We start from the raw sequence: 21,145 nt of genomic DNA, 5'->3' as shown, positions 1-21,145 counted from the left end.
CACCAGACTGACTTGTTGTGGATTAACATCTGTGGTGTGTTTCCACCAGACTGACTTGTTGTGGATTAACATCTGTGGTGTGTTTCCACCAGACTGACTTGTTGTGGATTAACATCTGTGGTGTGTTTCCACCAGACTGAGTTGTTGTGGATTAACATCTGTGGTGTGTTTCCACCAGACTGACTTGTTGTGGATTAACATCAGTGTGCGATGAGGTAATGCACCAAACTGACAGAGCCTGACATGCTGATAGTCTCTCTGTTGTGTGCTTGTGAGACGGAGACATGCTAATAGAGTCTCTCTGTTGTCTGCTTGTGAGACGGAGACATGCTGATAGAGTCTCTCTGTTGTCTGCTTTTGAGACGGAGACATGCTGATAGAGTCTCTCTGTTGTCTGCTTGTGAGACGGAGACATGCTGATAGAGTCTCTCTGTTGTCTGCTTGTGAGACGGAGACATGCTGATAGAGTCTCTCTGTTGTCTGCTTGTGAGACGGAGACATGCTGATAGAGTCTCTCTGTTGTCTGCTTGTGAGACGGAGACATGCTGATAGAGTCTCTCTGTTGGCTGCTTGTGAGACGGAGACATGCTGATAGAGTCTCTCTGTTGTCTGCTTGTGAGACGGAGACAGGCTGATAGAGTCTCTCTGTTGTCTGCTTGTGAGACGGAGACATGCTGATAGAGTCTCTCTGTTGTCTGCTTGTGAGACGGAGACATGCTGATAGAGTCTCTCTGTTGGCTGCTTGTGAGACGGAGACATGCTGATAGAGTCTCTCTGTTGTCTGCTTGTGAGACGGAGACAGGCTGATAGAGTCTCTCTGTTGTCTGCTTGTGAGACGGAGACATGCTGATAGAGTCTCTCTGTTGTCTGCTTGTGAGACGGAGACATGCTGATAGAGTCTCTCTGTTGTCTGCTTGTGAGACGGAGACATGCTGATAGAGTCTCTCTGTTGTCTGCTTGAGAGACGGAGACATGCTGATAGAGTCTCTCTGTTGTCTGCTTGTGAGACGGAGACATGCTGATAGAGTCTCTCTGTTGTCTGCTTGTGAGACGGAGACATGCTGATAGAGTCTCTCTGTTGTCTGCTTGTGAGACGGAGACATGCTGATAGAGTCTCTCTGTTGTCTGCTTGTTAGACGGAGACATGCTGATAGAGTCTCTCTGTTGTCTGCTTGTGAGACGGAGACATGCTGATAGAGTCTCTCTGTTGTCTGCTTGTGAGACGGAGCCTGACAGGCTGATAGAGTCTCTCTGTTGTCTGCTTGAGAGACGGAGACATGCTGATAGAGTCTCTCTGTTGTCTGCTTGTGAGACGGAGACATGCTGATAGAGTCTCTCTGTTGTCTGCTTGTGAGACGGAGCCTGACATGCTGATAGAGTCTCTCTGTTGTCTGCTTGTGAGACGGAGACAGGCTGATAGAGTCTCTCTGTTGTCTGCTTGTGAGACGGAGACATGCTGATAGAGTCTCTCTGTTGTCTGCTTGTGAGACGGAGACATGCTGATAGAGTCTCTCTGTTGTCTGCTTGTGAGACGGAGACATGCTGATAGAGTCTCTCTGTTGTCTGCTTGTGAGACGGAGACTTCCTGATAGAGTCTCTCTGTTGTCTGCTTGTGAGACGGAGACAGGCTGATAGAGTCTCTCTGTTGTCTGCTTGTGAGACGGAGACAGGCTGATAGAGTCTCTCTGTTGTCTGCTTGTGAGACGGAGACATGCTGATAGAGTCTCTCTGTTGTCTGCTTGTGAGACGGAGACATGTTGATAGAGTCTCTCTGTTGTCTGCTTGTGAGACGGCACCTGACATGCTGATAGAGTCCTGACTTCAACAATCTCTTTGATGTCAGAATCTTTGTCTTCAGCCTTCTTCTCATTAGTAGTTGTGCAGGAGAGATACCTACTCCATCCAGGGGTGTGTTTCTGTACTCAAGGAGAGCTGTGTTAGGATCCTCCGTTGCTTTCTCGTGCTTTTTTCAACAGGTTCTTCCCAGTCTGAACGGCTCTCTCAGCTTGGCCGTTTGACTGTGGAAATCTAGGGCTCGACGTGACATGTTTGAACTCCCAGCTGGTAGAGAACTCCTGACTCACCAACTGTCTTCCATTGTCGGAGCAGAAAACATCGGTCACCCCAATGCCTTGCCGAGATCGACTTTAGTGCTGTAATGATGTGTTTACTTGTTGTTCCACTGAGCTTGGAGATTTTCTGGGTATTTGTGAGTAGTAATCCACACATAGTATATATTGTGTGTCGTTGTAATGGAAGAGGTCCACTCCAACTTTGGCTCAAACTCTCTCTGAGAGGAGGATGAGATATGAGCGGTTCTCTTTGATTGTTGTTTTTGTGTTGCCGACTGCACATTTTGTTACAACATCTTCAATCTGTTTGGACTTGCCGGGCCAGAACAGAACATCCCTTGCTTGTTCCTTACATTTTTACGATTCCCATGTGTGCTTCATGGATTTTTTTGCCCCCCATTATTTCTTCTCTCATTATCTGAGGAACGACGAAGTTTTGAACTTTTGAACAGCAGTCTGAGTATGTCAAGTCCTCTCCGAAGGTCCAGTAGTGCTGTATTTACTTTGCAACTTTCCCTCTCGTCTCTCGCCATCCTTTTTTAACTGTTTCTGGGACCAGTTTTTAACTCGTCTTCTTTTTCTGTTGCTGTTTTGAATTGCTGCAGTTTCTCTTCTGAAACAGGAAGTTGATGAGCGATGTAGTTTACATCCAGCTCACCATCCAACAATTTCTCTCTCTGTTCCTTCAGGTATGCTCGGCTCAGTGCATCAGCGATCTGCATCTCGTTTTCCTAGTTTGTATGTCACATATAGACTGTATCTCTGTAGTCTCATCAGCGATCTGCATCTCATTTTCCTAGTTTGTATGTCACATATAGACTGTATCTCTGTAGTCTCATCAGCGATCTGCATCTCATTTTCCTAGTTTGTATGTCACATATAGACTGTATCTCTGTAGTCTCATCAGCGATCTGCATCTCATTTTCCTAGTTTGTGTGTCACATATAGACTGTATCTCTGTAGTCTCATCAGCGATCTCTGCAGTCTGGCTGGTGCTTTCTGGAGCGACTTCTTGAAGATTGTTTCCAAGGGTTTGTGCTCTGACTCCATCTGGATCTGGTTTCCATACAGGTACTGATGAAACTTCTCGCAGCCATACACTACAGCCGGTAGATCTTTTTCCATTTGAGCGTATCTCTTTGGACAGTCCGTGAGGGATCTTGACTCGTATGCGATTGGCTGACCATCTTGCAGGATCACAGCTCCCAAGCCTTCTGAGCTTGCATCCACAGAGAGTGTCAGTGTTTTTCTTCTTCACATCGTAGTACTTTAACACTGGCGCATTGCTGACGAGGGTTTTCAAGCCTCTGAAGCTCTGTTCCTGTGCAGGCTCCCAGTGCCACTGAATGTCTCTTTCCGGGCAGTTGTGTCAGTGGTGCGCTGACCTCAGAGAGATTCTGCAACATTTCCATGAACCTCTGAAGGGCTTTGTCCTCTGGCTTGTATTTCTCGGACCTTCTGAAAGTCTGGTTTCAGGCCTTCTTTGCTTAACACATGTCCAATGTAGCGAAATTCTTTTATCATTCTGATTTTGCTCTTATCCTTATTCAGTTTCAAGTTGATGCTTCTCAGTCTGTCTAGTATCTGTCTCGGTCTCCGGTCGTGCTGATCTGTGTCATCACCCCAGACAAGAATGTCATCCGTGATGTTCCCGAACACCTTCCGGACCTTCCAAATGCTGTTCGAGACACCTCTGGAACACCTCTTGAACACCTCTGGAACACCTCTGGAACACCTCTGGAGCACCTCTGGAACACCTCTGGAACACCTCTGGAACACCTCTAGAACACCTCTGGAACACCTCTAGAACACCTCTGGAACACCTCTGGAGCACCTCTGGAACACCTCTGGAGCACCTCTGGAGCACCTCTGGAACACCTCTGGAACACCTCCGGAGCACCTCTGGAGCACCTCTGGAACACCTCTGGAACACCTCTGGAGCACCTCTGGAACACCTCTGGAGCACCTCTGGAACACCTCTGGAACACCTCTGGAACACCTCTGGAACACCTCTGGAGCACCTCTGGAACACCTCTGGAACACCTCTGGAACACCTCTGGAGCACCTCTGGAGCACCTCTGGAACACCTCTGGAACACACGCTATTCCGAACGGCAGTCTCTTGAAAGAATAACTCCCAAACGACGTATTGAAAGTGCAGAGTCGGGAGCTCTCTTCATCCAGTTGGATTTGACAAAATCCTTGGTTTGCATCAACTACTGAAAATACCTTGACGTTAGGCATTTCATCAACTACTGAAAATACCTTGACGTTGGGCATTTCAGCAACTACCTCTTCAACGGTACGTAAAGGATCATGTTCTCTCTTGATGGCTTTGTTTAGATCCTGTGGTTCCATGCATATCCGTATTTAAAAAATGTTGCTTCCTGATTGTCATCAAGCTGTTTACCCATTCAGGAAGCTCAGTCTGCCTGACGACGGTATCCATGTTTCGCATGCGGTTCAGTGTAATAAGCCTGTGTGTAGCTGGTGTAGAGGAGTCAGGCACAGGACAGCAGATATGAGGAATAAACGTAATTTACTCAAAGAATCAATAATACAACGCAATAATATAGCCCACAATAACGGACCGTATTACATACAAACAATCACTCACAAACAAACATGGGGGAACAGAGGGTTAAATATTGAACAAGTAATTGGGGGAATGAAACCAGGTGTGTAAGACAAGGACAAAACAAATGGAAAAAGGAAAAGTGGATCGGCGATGGCTAGAAGGCCGGTGACGTCGACCGCCGAACGCCGCCCGAACAAGGAGAGGGACCGACTTTGGAGGAAGTCGTGACATTCAGTTCCTTTTCCAGTTTTTCCTTTTAGTGCTACAGGTACTTTTCATGGGTGAGCGAACCGCTGGTGTGACTTCTGGATCTATTTGTATATGATGAACTCCTGGAGCACATCCAAGTCCTGTGTATACATCTTCATATTCAAAATGTCCGTCTCTGTCTTTTGTTCAAGCTTGAATATTCTCTCTATTGATCCCATTTCTTCCAAGTATCTGCTGGTGCATCTTGTTCTATCACTTGACATTCCAGTTCAAACACATTCTCTTTGTATCGACGTTTGAGTGTTTTCTTGCCTTTTGGCTCCATCTGGTGGCCAGAATACGTCACTACCGTTCGGTTGAATTTTTGCATGGAATCCTGTATCCAGCTTAACAGGACGTTTCTGGTTGTTTATTTTCAGTGTTTCTGTCCACTGCTCTTTCTCAGTGTTTTTTTTCTCATTGACATTAAACTAGCTGAGCTGCACACTTTACCGTCACTCTGTTTCACTTCAATTGTCCAAATGTCCCTATTTCCTGCTGTCCTCTCCATGTCAATGCCGTGAGTCCTCCGGTTTTCTGTCTGTGTGTGAGGAGCACATTTTGGAGAAGTTATTTTTTCTGTGACATGCTTTTGCATACCGTATGCTGGATACTTTTTTTGACTCGTGTTTGTACCCACAACGTGAGCATTCTCCCTGTGATCTCTCTTTTACTAGTTGTTGCACGGTCGTTGTCTTTTTGCCATTTCTGTGTTTTCTTTTGCTTATGCACCTTGTGAACAGGCACCTCGACTTCATCATGAAGCATTTTCTAGCTGGCTCTGGCTCACTTCACTTCGCACGGCAAATGTCTATTGCTCTAGCTAGCAGGAGATCTGGTTCTCTGAGTAATCTGTCTCGCACTTGGTCATTTTTCAATTCCACACACCATTTTGTCCCTTTGTTAATGACTCTGTAGGTTGTTGAAACTCAGTCTTTTGCTTTATGTTTTAAATCAAATAAGCATCAATTGTTCAAAAAAAGATATGTCTCAGGTATGTCTGATTTGTTTCTTGGCTCAGAGTAAGTTTGGGAAAACTGATTTTTTAATACATCCAAGTCAAAAGCATTGAAGAGCTTGATTGCATCATCTCTGGCTACGTGGCACATTTCACTTTTGGGGGATTTCTCTGAGATGCCACTGGCTGAAGATATACAGGTTGAATTTCTGGATCCACACTCTCCAATTTTCAGCTACATTTGCCTCTAGGTTCAGAGTAGTTGGAGGTCTCATTTGGGCTGCATTTCTCTCTAGGTTCTGAGTAGTTGGTGGTCTCATTTGGGCTGCATTTCTCTCTAGGTTCTGAGTAGTTGGAGGTCTCATTTGGACTAGATTTCCCTCTAGGTTCAGAGTAGTTGGAGGTCTCATTTGGGCTGCATTTCTCTCTAGGTTCTGAGTAGTTGGTGGTCTCATTTGGACTAGATTTCCCTCTAGGTTCAGAGTAGTTGGAGGTCTCATTTGGGCTGCATTTCTCTCTAGGTTCAGAGTAGTTGGAGGTCTCATTTGGACTAGATTTCCCTCTAGGTTCAGAGTAGTTGGAGGTCTCATTTGGACTAGATTTCCCTCTAGGTTCTGAGTAGTTGGAGGTCTCATTTGTTCCATGTTTCGTAATGTTGAGCTTTCCTTGTGTAACTTTTTAACTTATGTCACCATGTAATATAATAGCCTGCTGAGGCAGGAATGCGGGTAGAAGAACCACGTTTATCAGATGTCATGGGTCAAGTGCAAGTACAGATGATCACATGAAGTAATTAGTAAACAGCGCCACCCTCAGGCACTCCAGGTAAGTACATGTACATACATACATGTACATACACACCATTGAACTACCTTGTCAATGAAAACAGGAAGTAATGACATCACACCTAAAAAATAAAAAATAAAATCGTAAAAACCAACAGTGCAGAGTAAAAATGTAGTGGTTGAAATGTTTCCAATATGCATTTAGACAAATTGTGCATTAATAAATTGAAGACAGCCTGTATGCTTTCCCACCTCCGTTTTATGTCTAAGATAGCCTGCGAAAACCAGCATTGATAGAATGCAATAATTGACTAGTATTTGCCATATTCTAATCATTCTCATGTGCCGACGTATCGCCAAGGTCCGTGGTCGCCATGGTGAAACTTGGAATAATTGGAACTTTCCAGCCAATCAGAAAAGCAAGGCGAAGCAATTCAGGGATTCTTGAACGTCAGGACAATCCTTGTTCTGCAAATAAACATTATTGTTATAGTTGAAAACATGTATATTGTAAGATGTAGGCATTTAGAATGAAACGTGGAGTGGAGCATTATAGGGCCCCTCTTACCTTCAACATGATTCGGCAATCAGCATTTATTAGAAAAACACAGTTTCCATCATCATTTATTCGAAAAACACAGTTTCCGTCATCATTTGTTGCAATAAAGAATGTTTGACAGCAGAAAAAAATCCACTCCTGTCAAATGGATACATTTTTCTGTCAATCTTTAGAAAAAGGATCCTGTATGCATAGTAGAAGTGGTTTTCATATACAAACGTCATATGTCCGAACTCAGAATCAAATATGCTTCCCCAAAAATAACATGGTCGCTGTGAACGTTTATTTTGGTTGCCGATTTTCTGCATTTATCAGAGTCCCATCAGGAAGCCTGATTTCAGATGTGTCCATGGAAACAAGATTATTAGGGGAGTTGTTATTTTTTCAAACGCATGTTTTAATCAAACTATTATATTAATCAGACTATCCACAATAATCGCATTACTGTGTGCATGTAACCGTACTCATTGCTTTTGTCTATTAAACCTTTGGTCAATGGAAACCTGCCTGGTGTCTCTGAATAAAAATGTAGGATTAAAAAATATATTAAAAATGAAGTCTGGTAGAATTTGTTAGAATGAACGTATAAAGCTTTTGTAGTTGTAGGCTAGATAATGTAGAGGTGTGTTTATTCATTTAGTAAGTGCACGTGATCTGGATAATCATGTTCTGTAGTCTATTGATCAGCAACTTATCACGGAGAGAAAGGTTGTGGCGTCAAATTCACCCACCTGCAGGTGAAGCCCACAGGGATCCCACCTTCTAGTCTCCCAAATGGCACCTAATTTCCAGTGGTAGACTATTTTATATATATATATATATATATTTATTAAACCCTATCAAACCTTAACACTTACCTTAACCTCTAAATTTGACAACTTCTACATTTGACAACTTCCAAATTTGCATTTGGCGCAACTTCCAAATTTGCATTTGGCGCAACTTCCAAATTGTACGTTTGGGCAAATGTGGATAAACGTCAAAATGGTAAAACCGTGAGATCATGTTGGGTTGAGAACTGTTTAGCTCCGCCTCGCCTCTGCTGGCTACTGTATAAAAACTTGCCGTGTGTGAATATAGTGATAATGACATACAGGGCGGTGTGCAGGCAGGCAGGGGACCCGACGGTGTAATGTGGTCCGGGGGAGGGTTTATCTATCGACTAAGATACCAAACGAGCCCTTTGGACTTTAAAGAGTTGTTATGAATGCGGTCGGACAGGCGAGGGTGACGGCGGTGTGACTTCAGGAGACGTCTTCACAGGAGAAGTTGTGCGCACACAGCGAGCTGCAGGAAATATACATTTAGCAATAAGGTAATTTAGAATGTCATGTGAATAGGCTACACTTTATTTTTGGTGAATTTAGTATAATTTGATGTATTTTAGACATGTTTATTGATAGCCTAGCCTACACTTCTATAGACACGTTTTATTCCGGCATAAAATTAGGAATTGCTTGCAACATGTTGTCATTTAGATAGCCATGATATGTATAATATGGCTATAATTTTAGAGAAAAGGCTAAACCTAGTGTATAATGAATTGAGAACCGTAACGCCAGGTAACTGCACACTGGCGCTGTCCATTGATGTTATTGCTGACTTCAGTGTCGTACGCGTGGCTACTATGTCCTCGTAAGTTTTTGGTTCATATTTGACGGTGTATTTTATTTTAAATCCGCTTAACGTTTCTTTTCTTAAACTTCGTTGTGTGGGTTAGGTTGTCACTGTCCCGTACGAGACGATGTTTCTTTTTGCGCTCTGCCTATGCCTCGGGAAGTTGGTGTCGTCCGGTGTCAGTTTGGAGTTCCGTTATCACAACACCGTGGAGGTGGAGAGATACCTGCGGGACGTTAACAACACCTTCGACTTCACACACCTGCACAGTATTGGAAAATCTGTCGAAGGTAAGAAGACCCCTCATGTGTTGTCTTGACATGTAAAATAGGAAATAGAAATTCACTCTTTGATATACCTCAGTTTAGCCTAGATTTTGTCACAGGTGAGAGCCGAGGACATTTTCAAATTTGATAAAAACATTTTTTGGGGCTCTTTGAAAGCAGGGCAAAGCCGTTTCAGAGATTTCTGCTATATCATCAAAATAAATCAATCACAGAACTTTTTTTGGAATCATTCAGCAGTTTTTACCAGATTAAGTAAAATACCGTTGGAAATTAATGTTGACAATTTTATATTCCTAAAATGTATTTTGAAAATGATGCTGTCACTGCTTCCTGTTGACCAGACATATTGATAAATAGCCCAATGTCAAAATAGTTTCTTTTTTGAAAGTGTCCAAGTCAATAACCAATATGCATTAACGGTTCGTGATATACTGAAAACATAAAACGTACTATCTATACATACAACAATAGTAATCATATTACTTCCATATATTTTTTGACTGGGTATCTTATAAACTGTACATGCATCCAAAAGCCCTGTTTTGTCAAGTGTCACTCATTGATCAGGGAGGCATATGCACTGTTGAAACTACCACAACTCAAACACATGACAACTGGATATATGTTTTACATCACTGGATATATGTTTTACATCACTGGATATATGTTTTACATCACTGGATATATGTTTTACATCACTGGAGGACACCCAGAAGAAGAAGTCAGCTACATTTTGGAAATGTTGCTAATTAGAAATATGCTAATTAGAGCAACAATTGTCTGTGATGAGATTCGAACTCCCAACCTTTGGGTTGCTAGATGTTCCCGTTATACACCCACCCATCCTCCTTTTGCTTTCACTAACCATCGGTCTTATGTAACCATACGAAACGTACCTCAGGTCTCAGATTTACATAACAGAATAATAGGAAATGTTCTGAGACCAGGTTGGAAACGTAGAATAACCAGTACATGGTTGGTTAGATGAGCATTTGTAGACGGCTTCTATGTATATTTTGGAATGTCGGTTGATTTCCGGACACTGCCTTCACGGAAAATAGAACAAACAACTTTTTCTGTTAGTTCATTTCAATTAATCACGACCTGCCATAGGATATATCAACAGTGACCGTTTGACTTTCAAATCCGTGTATTGGTATGTGTCACGCCCTGACCTTAGAGTTCCTTTTTTATGTCTCTATTTTGGTTGGTCAGGGCGTGAGTTGGGGTGGGCATTCTATGTCTGGTGTTCTATGTTGTCCTTGTTTTGTATTTCTATGTATTTGGTCCAGGTATGGTTCCCAATCAGAGGCAGCTGTCTATCGTTGTCTCTGATTACCATACTTAGGTAGCCTGTTCCCACCTGTGTTTGTGGGTAGTAGTTTTCTGTTTTGTGTGTCGTCACCTTACAGAACTGTTCGTTTGTCATTTTGTTCAGTGTTCAGTTGATTGATTAAAATATGAACACTTACCACGCTGCACCTTGGTCCTCTTCTCCCGACGACGTTCGTTACAGAATGAATCAACAGTACAAAACCAAAGATATTGATCTTGTGTCATCGTGTTGAGTATAAACTTTTATACTAATATAACCAATCTGAGGTAAAAAGTTAGTGTAATTTCCCCCCATTTCGATGTGGTCAAAATGGCAGCTTGTGTAATGTAGTAACACATACTTCCCCATCATGGAAAGTAGCATGATATACATTAATTAGGTATGGCGAAATATCTTCTTTTTGGGATGATAGTAAATGAAGCAAACACAGATTTGTTCAATATTCACATGTATTTCTCACTAGTTAAACCATTTTAGAGATGTAAAAAAAAAAAAATGCTCCTAAGCAGAATTTAACCAGGTGCTCCACACGCTAAAACATGTGGGTTCCTCAAGGGTTCTTTAGGAAGGGTGACGGGTTTTATGTGGAACCATAATGACTCCAATAACTCTGAACTCTTCAAGGGTTCTTTGCAGTTCACAAAATGATTCTTTGCTGTTTTAGTGATAATTCAAATGTAGGGGAGGGGGTTAATATAATATTTTGGGGGCATGGTTTAGTCACAGCTCTTTTTGTACAACCATGAGTGAGGGTTTCATTCCAGTTTATCTAATATATTGTTTTAATGCCGTTACATGTTATACAGATGTCTGTAACCGGTTCATAGGCTGCGACGGAATAAGTCTTCCCCTCTCATAAGAGGACTCTTTGTAAACCGGGTCCCTGCCTGCCAGCCAGTGACTGCAGCTGGCAATTTAAAGGCTGGTGAAGACTAGCCTAAACAAACCGTTAATATATCATCCTGACCACTGATCCCAGCCTCCCACCGGCTAGTCCTCCTGCTCCCAGCCTCCCACCAGCCATCCCTACCTAGTCCTCCTGCTCCCAGCCTCCCACCAGCTAATCCTTCTGCTCCCAGCCTCCCACCAGCCATCCCTACCTAGTCCTCCTGCTCCCAGCCTCCCACCGGCTAATCCTTCTGCTCCCAGCCTCCCACCAGCCATCCCTACCTAGTCCTCCTGATCCCAGCCTCCCACCAGCCAGCCCTACCTAGTCCTCCTGCTCCCAGCCTCCCACCAGCCAGCCCTACCTAGTCCTTCTGCTCCCAGCCTTCCACCAGCCAGCCCTACCTAGTCCTCCTGCTCCCAGCCTCCCACCAGCCAGCCCTACCTAGTCCTCCTGCTCCCAGCCTCCCAGCAGCCAGCCCTACCTAGTCCTCCTGCTCCCAGCCTCCCAGCAGCCAGCCCTACCTAGTCCTCCTGCTCCCAGCCTCCCACCAGCCAGCCCTACCTAGTCCTCCTGCTCCCAGCCTCCCACCAGCCAGCCCTACCTAGTCCTCCTGCTCCCAGCCTCCCACCAGCCAGCCCTACCTAGTCCTCCTGCTCCCAGCCTCCCACCAGCCAGCCCTACCTAGTCCTCCTGCTCCCAGCTTCCCAGCAGCCAGCCCAACCTAGTCCTCCTACTCCCAGCCTCCCAGCGTCCTACTCCCCAGCCTCCCAGCAGCCAGCCCAACCTAGTCCTCCTACTCTCCGTCCTACCTAGTTCTCCTGCTCCCAGCCTCCCAGCGTCCTACTCCCCAGCCTCCCAGCAGCCAGCCCAAACTAGTCCTCCTACCTCTGGTCCTACCTAGTCCTCCTACTCAGAATAATTGATCTTTCAACCGAGGAATTTGCACTTTTACGTGTTATAAGAAATCTATCAGAGTTCCCAAATCATTGATGTTATTGATTTTCATTTGAGTATTTCACTCTCAACCCATAACGGCTGGGTGGGGAAGAGGAATCAATGTGTTGATGAGCCCGCATGTTATAATTCTATCCATACAGGAGCTGAATCAGAAACCACATGACAAGGGAAGCACAGTCAGCACCATATATCACTGCCATGTAGCACCACTGCATAATCATTACCAGGGAGTGTTCCAGAACACGTCACCTGACCGGGAGAAACTCTGGGCTAGAACCAGGGAGTGTTCCAGAACACGTCAACTGACCGGGAGAAACTCTGGGCTAGAACCAGGGAGTGTTCCAGAACACGTCACCTGACCAAGAGAAACTCTGGGCTAGAACCAGGGAGTGTTCCAGAACACGTCAACTGACCGGGAGAAACTCTGGGCTAGAACCAGGGAGTGTTCCAGAACACGTCACCTGACCAGGAGAAACTCTGGGCTAGAACCAGGGAGTGTTCCAGAACACGTCACCTGACCAGGAGAAACTCTGGGCTAGAACCAGGGAGTGTTCCAGAACACGTCACCTGACCGGGAGAAACTCTGGGCTAGAACCAGGGAGTGTTCCAGAACACGTCACCAGGATAAACTCTGGGCCCTATAATGTAAGAACCAACCGACGGCCCGTCCAGTCTCTTGGGTGTTGGCTTACTGTACGTTTATACAGTGAAGCTCCAGAGGGAGGTGTGGTCCTGCTCTGTGGGTTCTCCCCAAACTGGACTAGAGGAATGTAATGCACCTCTCCTCACCGCACTGGAGACACTTTCTCTGAGTCCCAAATGGAGCCCTATTCCCTACGTAGTGCACTACTTTTGACCTGAGCCCTGTGTGCACTACATTATATATATATTATATTACTATAATTTGTGACATAGGCTTCCTCTTACAGAGGCCCTGTACAGCTGGGCTGTACCACAATGCTCTCTGATGAAGACCTGTTTGACTGAACAGAGTCGTAGTATGTGACCTGCTGTAATATAAAATGCTGATCAGCTCCTACCTGTATGTTTTTGTAGATGGTTCACTACAGTCGATCTGCCTCATGGCTGAGTTGTGTATTGTTTTTGGGGGCTGTACCATCACACACTGCTGGCTCCTCCTCCCCCTGGTCTACCACTTCCACACAGAGGGGCAGGCTGGGTTGATATCACACCCCTGGTTCTGGAGCCTGGGTTGATACCACACCGCTGCTTCTGGAGGCTGGTTTGATACCACACCGCTGGTTCTGGAGGCTGGGTTGATACCACACCCCTGGTTCTGAAGGCTGGGTTGATACCACACCCCTGGTTCTGGAGTCTGGGTTGATACCACACCCCTGGTTCTGGAGGCTGGGTTGATACCACACCCCTGGTTCTGGAGGCTGGTTCTGGAGGCTGGGTTGATACCACACCCCTGGTTCTGGAGGCTGGGTTGATACCACACCCCTGGTTCTGGAGGCTGGGTTGATACCACACCGCTGGTTCTGGAGGCTGGGTTGATACCACACCGCTGGTTCTGGAGGCTGGTTCTGGAGGCTGGGTTGATACCACACCCCTGGTTCTGGAGGCTGGGTTGATACCACACCGCTGGTTCTGGAGGCTGGGTTGATACCACACCCCTGGTTCTGGAGCCTGGGTTGATACCACACCCCTGGTTCTGGAGCCTGGGTTGATACCACACCCCTGGTTCTGGAGGCTGGGTTGATACCACACCCCTGGTTCTGGAGGCTGGGTTGATACCACACCCCTGGTTCTGGAGGCTGGGTTGATACCACACCCCTGGTTCTGGAGCCTGGGTTGATACCACACAGATGGGAAGGCTGGGTTGATACCACACCCCAGGTTCTGAAGCCTGGGTTGATGCCACACCGCTGGTTCTGCAGCCTGGGTTGATACCACACCCCTGGTTCTGTGATGTGGCTGAGTGTAGTTTTACCACATTTACACCCATGTGGATTATTACGGTACATTCTGAAAGTATTCAGACCCTTTGACTTTTTCCACATTTTGTTACATTACAACCTTATTCTAAAATTGATTAAATTGTTTTTTCCCCTCATCAATACCCCATAATGACAAAGCAAAAACAGGTTTTTGGAAATGTTGGCAAGTGTGTGTGTAAATATATATTATATAACTCTCATTTACATAAGTATTCAGACCCTTTACTCAGTACTTTGTTGAATACCTTTGGCAGCGATTACATCCTCGTGTCTTCTTGGGTATATGACGCTACAAACTTGGCACACCTGTATTTTGGGATTTCCTCCCATTCTTCTCTGCAGATCCTCTCAAGCTCTGTCAGGTTGGATGGGGAGCGTCGCTGTACAGCTATTTTCAGGTCTCTCCCACATGTTCGATTGGGTTCAAGTCCGGGCTCTATCTGGGTCACTCAAGGAAATCCAAAGACTTGTCTCGAAGCCACTCCTGCGTTGTCTTGGCTATGGGCTTAGGGTCGTTGTCCTGTTGGAAGGTGAAGCTTCACCCCAGTCTGAGAACCTGCTCCAGAGCTCTCAGAACTTCATCAAGGATCTCTCTATTTTGCTCCATTCATCAATCCCTCGATCCTGACTAGTCTCCTAGTCCCTGCTGCTGAAAAACATCCCCACAACATGATGCTGCCACCACCATGCTTCACCGAAGGGATGGTGACAATTTTCCTCCAGATGTGACGCTTGACATTCAGGCCAAAGAGTTCAATCGTGGTTTCACCAGACCGGAGAATTTTATTTCTCATGGTCAGAGTCCTTTAAGTGCCTTTTGGCAAACTCCAAGCGAGCTGTCATGTGCTTTTTTTAATGAGGAGTGACTTCCATTTGGCCATAAAGGCCTGATTGGTGGAGGGCTGCAAAGATGCTTCTCCCATCTCCACAGAGGAGCTCTGTCAGAATGACCATCGGGTTCTCGGTCACCTCCCTGACCAAGACCCTTCTCCCCCGACAGTAATCTGACCGTGCTCTGAGATGCGCTGTCAACTGTGGGACCTTAAATAGACGTGTGTGTGCCTTTCCAAGTCATGCCCAATCAATTGAATTTACCACAGGTGGACGCCAATCAAGTTGTAGAAATATCTCAAGGATGATCAATGGGAACAGGATGTACCTGAGCTAAATTGAGTCTCATAACAAAAGGTCTGAATACTTATGTAAATAAGGTATTTCTGTTTTTTATTTTTTATACATTTGCAAAAATTTGCAAAACCTGTTTTCACTTTGTCATTGTGGGGTTTTGTGTGTAGATTGGGGATTATTTGTTTTAATCCATTTTAGAACAAGGCTGTAACGTGGAAAAGGGGAAGGGGCTTCTGGCGCAAAGTTGACAGTTAGATATTCCTCCCTGTTGGTGTTGTGAGATACAGGAGATATTCCTCCCTGTTGGTGTTGTCAGAGATACAGGAGATATTCCTACCTGTTGGTGTTGTCAGAGATACAGGAGATATTCCTGCCTGTTGGTGTTGTCAGAGATACAGGAGATATTCCTCCCTGTTGGTGTTGTCAGAGATACAGGAGATATTCCTCCCTGTTGGTGTTGTCAGAGATACAGGAGATATTCCTCCCTGTTGGTGTTGTAGAGATACACGAGATATTCCTCCCTGTTGGTGTTGTAGAGATACAGGAGATATTCCTGCCTGTTGGTGTTGTCAGAGATACAGGAGATATTCCTCCCTGTTGGTGTTGTGAGATACAGGAGATATTCCTGCCTGTTGGTGTTGTAGATACAGGAGATATTCCTGCCTGTTGGTGTTGTCAGAGATACAGGAGATATTCCTCCCTGTTGGTGTTGTCAGAGATACAGGAGATATTCCTCCCTGTTGGTGTTGTAGAGATACACGAGATATTCCTCCCTGTTGGTGTTGTAGAGATACAGGAGATATTCCTGCCTGTTGGTGTTGTCAGAGATACAGGAGATATTCCTCCCTGTTGGTGTTGTGAGATACAGGAGATATTCCTGCCTGTTGGTGTTGTAGATACAGGAGATATTCCTGCCTGTTGGTGTTGTCAGAGATACAGGAGATATTCCTCCCTGTTGGTGTTGTAGAGATACAGAAGATATTCCTGCCTGTTGGTGTTGTCAGAGATACAGGAGATATTCATCCCTGTTGGTGTTGTAGAGATACAGGAGATATTCCTGCCTGTTGGTGTTGTAGAGATACAGGAGATATTCCTACCTGTTGGTGTTGTCAGAGATACAGGAGATATTCCTGCCTGTTGGTGTTGTCAGAGATACAGGAGATATTCCTGCCTGTTGGTGTTGTAGAGATACAGGAGATATTCCTCCCTGTTGGTGTTGTGAGATACAGGAGGTTTTCCTCGCTGTTGGTGTTGTAGAGATACAGGAGATATTCCTCCCTGTTGGTGTTGTAGAGATACAGGAGATATTCCTCCCTGTTGGTGTTGTCAGAGATACAGGAGATATTCCTCCCTGTTGGTGTTGTAGAGACAGGAGATATTCCTCCCTGTTGGTGTTGTGAGAGAGATACAGGAGATATTCCTGCCTGTTGGTGTTGTCAGAGATACAGGAGATATTCCTCCCTGTTGGTGTTGTAGAGATACAGGAGATATTCCTGCCTGTTGGTGTTGTAGAGATACAGGAGATATTCCTCCCTGTTGGTGTTGTGAGATACAGGAGGTTTTCCTCGCTGTTGGTGTTGTAGAGATACAGGAGATATTCCTCCCTGTTGGTGTTGTAGAGATACAGGAGATATTCCTCCCTGTTGGTGTTGTCAGAGATACAGGAGATATTCCTCCCTGTTGGTGTTGTCAGAGATACAGGAGATATTCCTCCCTGTTGGTGTTGTAGAGACAGGAGATATTCCTCCCTGTTGGTGTTGTCAGAGATACAGGAGATATTCCTCCCTGTTGGTGTTGTAGAGACAGGAGATATTCCTCCCTGTTGGTGTTGTCAGAGATACAGGAGATATTCCTGCCTGTTGGTGTTGTAGAGATACAGGAGATATTCCTGCCTGTTGGTGTTGTCAGAGATACAGGAGATATTCCTCGCTGTTGGTGTTGTCAGAGATACAGGAGATATTCCTCCCTGTTGGTGTTGTAGAGACAGGAGATATTCCTGTCTGTTGGTGTTGTAGAGATACAGGAGATATTCCTCCCTGTTGGTGTTGTAGAGATACAGGAGATATTCCTACCTGTTGGTGTTGTGAGATACAGGAGATATTCCTGCCTGTTGGTGTTGTAGAGATACAGGAGATATTCCTGCCTGTTGGTGTTGTGAGATACAGGAGATATTCCTGCCTGTTGGTGTTGTGAGATACAGGAGATATTCCTGCCTGTTGGTGTTGTAGAGATACAGGAGATATTCCTCCCTGTTCGTGTTGTGAGATACAGAAGATATTCCTCCCTGTTGGTGTTGTAGAGAGACAGGAGATATTCCTGCCTGTTGGTGTTGTGAGATACAGGAGATATCCCTGCCTGTTGGTGTTGTAGAGATACAGGCGATATTCCTGCCTGTTGGTGTTGTAGAGATACAGGAGATATTCCTGCCTGTTGGTGTTGTACAGATACAGGAGATATTCCTCCCTGTTGGTGTTGTACAGATACAGGAGATATTCCTGCCTGTTGGTGTTGTACAGATACAGGATATATTCCTGCCTGTTGGTGTTGTAGAGATACAGGAGATATTCCTGCCTGTTGGTGTTGTAGAGATACAGGAGATATTCCTCCCTGTTGGTGTTGTAGAGATACAGGAGATATTCCTCCCTGTTGGTGTTGTAGAGATACAGGAGATATTCCTGCCTGTTGGTGTTGTGAGATACAGGATATATTCCTGCCTGTTGGTGTTGTAGAGATACAGGAGATATTCCTGCCTGTTGGTGTTGTACAGATACAGGAGATATTCCTGCCTGTTGGTGTTGTAGAGATACAGGAGATATTCCTGCCTGTTGGTGTTGTAGAGATACAGGAGATATTCCTGCCTGTTGGTGTTGTAGAGAGACAGGAGATATTCCTGCCTGTTGGTGTTGTAGAGATACAGGAGATATTCCTCCCTGTTGGTGTTGTCAGAGATACAGGAGATATTCCTGCCTGTTGGTGTTGTAGAGATACAGGAGATATTCCTACCTGTTGGTGTTGTCAGAGATACAGGAGATATTCCTGCCTGTTGGTGTTGTACAGATACAGGAGATATTCCTACCTGTTGGTGTTGTAGATAGATACAGGAGATATTCCTACCTGTTGGTGTTGTAGATAGATACAAGAGATATTCCTGCCTGTTGGTGTTGTCAGAGATACAGGAGATATTCCTGCCTGTTGGTGTTGTCAGAGATACAGGAGATATTCCTCCCTGTTGGTGTTGTCAGAGATACAGGAGATATTCCTACCTGTTGGTGTTGTCAGAGATACAGGAGATATTCCTGCCTGTTGGTGTTGTCAGAGATACAGGAGATATTCCTACCTGTTGGTGTTGTCAGAGATACAGGAGATATTCCTGCCTGTTGGTGTTGTCAGAGATACAGGAGATATTCCTGCCTGTTGGTGTTGTCAGAGATACAGGAGATATTCCTGCCTGTTGGTGTTGTCAGAGATACAGGAGATATTCCTGCCTGTTGGTGTTGTACAGATACAGGAGATATTCCTACCTGTTGGTGTTGTAGATAGATACAGGAGATATTCCTACCTGTTGGTGTTGTAGATAGATACAAGAGATATTCCTGCCTGTTGGTGTTGTCAGAGATACAGGAGATATTCCTCCCTGTTGGTGTTGTCAGAGATACAGGAGATATTCCTGCCTGTTGGTGTTGTCAGAGATACAGGAGATATTCCTGCCTGTTGGTGTTGGAGAGATACAGGAGATATTCCTGCCTGTTGGTGTTGTCAGAGATACAGGAGATATTCCTACCTGTTGGTGTTGTCAGAAATACAGGAGATATTCCTGCCTGTTGGTGTTGTAGAGATACAGGAGATATTCCTACCTGTTGGTGTTGTAGAGATACAGGAGATATTCCTGCCTGTTGGTGTTGTACAGATACAGGAGATATTCCTACCTGTTGGTGTTGTCAGAGATACAGGAGATATTCTTCCCTGTTGGTGTTGTAGAGATACAGGAGATATTCCTACCTGTTGGTGTTGTAGAGATACAGGAGATATTCCTACCTGTTGGTGTTGTAGAGATACAGGAGATATTCCTACCTGTTGGTGTTGTCAGAGATACAGGAGATATTCCTACCTGTTGGTGTTGTAGAGATACAGGAGATATTCCTACCTGTTGGTGTTGTAGAGATACAGGAGATATTCCTCCCTGTTGGTGTTGTAGAGATACAGGAGATATTCCTACCTGTTGGTGTTGTCAGAGATACAGGAGATATTCCTGCCTGTTGGTGTTGTAGAGATACAGGAGATATTTCTGCCTGTTGGTGTTGTCAGAGATACAGGAGATATTCCTGCCTGTTGGTGTTGTAAAGATACAGGAGATATTCCTGCCTGTTGGTGTTGTAGAGACAGGAGATATTCCTGCATGTTTTTGTTGTAGAGATACAGGAGATATTCCTGCCTGTTGGTGTTGTCAGAGATACAGGAGATATTCCTCCCTGTTGGTGTTGTCAGAGATACAGGAGATATTCCTGCCTGTTGGTGTTGTCAGAGATACAGGAGATATTCCTGCCTGTTGGTGTTGGAGAGATACAGGAGATATTCCTGCCTGTTGGTGTTGTCAGAGATACAGGAGATATTCCTACCTGTTGGTGTTGTCAGAAATACAGGAGATATTCCTGCCTGTTGGTGTTGTAGAGATACAGGAGATATTCCTACCTGTTGGTGTTGTAGAGATACAGGAGATATTCCTGCCTGTTGGTGTTGTACAGATACAGGAGATATTCCTACCTGTTGGTGTTGTCAGAGATACAGGAGATATTCTTCCCTGTTGGTGTTGTAGAGATACAGGAGATATTCCTACCTGTTGGTGTTGTAGAGATACAGGAGATATTCCTACCTGTTGGTGTTGTAGAGATACAGGAGATATTCCTACCTGTTGGTGTTGTCAGAGATACAGGAGATATTCCTACCTGTTGGTGTTGTAGAGATACAGGAGATATTCCTACCTGTTGGTGTTGTAGAGATACAGGAGATATTCCTCCCTGTTGGTGTTGTAGAGATACAGGAGATATTCCTACCTGTTGGTGTTGTCAGAGATACAGGAGATATTCCTGCCTGTTGGTGTTGTAGAGATACAGGAGATATTTCTGCCTGTTGGTGTTGTCAGAGATACAGGAGATATTCCTGCCTGTTGGTGTTGTAGAGATACAGGAGATATTCCTACCTGTTGGTGTTGTAGAGATACAGGAGATATTCCTGCCTGTTGGTGTTGTAGAGACAGGAGATATTCCTTCCTGTTGGTGTTGTAGAGATACAGGAGATATTCCTGCCTGTTGGTGTTGTAGAGATACAGGAGATATTCCTGCCTGTTGGTGTTGTCAGAGATACAGGAGATATTCCTGCCTGTTGGTGTTGTCAGAGATTCAGGAGATGTTCCTCCCTGTTGGTGTTGTACAGATACAGGAGATATTCCTCCCTGTTGGTGTTGTAGATACAGGAGATATTCCTGCCTGTTGGTGTTGTGAGATACAGGAGATATTCCTTCCTGTTGGTGTTGTAAAGATACAGGAGATATTCCTGCCTGTTGGTGTTGTAGAGATACAGGAGATATTCCTGCCTGTTGGTGTTGTCAGAGATACAGGAGATATTCCTACCTGTTGGTGTTGTAGAGATACAGGAGATATTCCTGCCTGTTGGTGTTGTAGAGATACAGGATATATTCCTGCCTGTTGGTGTTGTAGAGACAGGAGATATTCCTGCCTGTTGGTGTTGTAGATATACAGGAGATATTCCTGCC

At 45.0% G+C, this 21,145-nt stretch overlaps 1 protein-coding gene across 2 annotated transcripts in view; it reads left to right on the top strand.

Annotated features, from left to right (window-relative positions):
• Window positions 1-8,299: 8,299 nt before the first annotated feature.
• Window positions 8,300-21,145, top strand: part of cpm (carboxypeptidase M) — a 103,278-nt gene continuing 90,432 nt past the window's right edge. For both annotated transcript variants that reach the window (XM_038996801.1, XM_038996800.1), the window contains exons 1-2: window positions 8,300-8,515; window positions 8,921-9,107. In XM_038996801.1, the coding sequence (XP_038852729.1) occupies window positions 8,945-9,107 (163 nt within the window). In that variant the 5' untranslated portion in view covers window positions 8,300-8,515; window positions 8,921-8,944. The remainder of the gene's footprint in view (window positions 8,516-8,920; window positions 9,108-21,145) is intronic.

The sequence above is a fragment of the Salvelinus namaycush genome, chromosome 6 (assembly GCF_016432855.1).
Source record: "Salvelinus namaycush isolate Seneca chromosome 6, SaNama_1.0, whole genome shotgun sequence".
NCBI lineage: Eukaryota > Metazoa > Chordata > Actinopteri > Salmoniformes > Salmonidae > Salvelinus > Salvelinus namaycush.
This window is presented reverse-complemented; position numbering and strand designations above follow the sequence as displayed.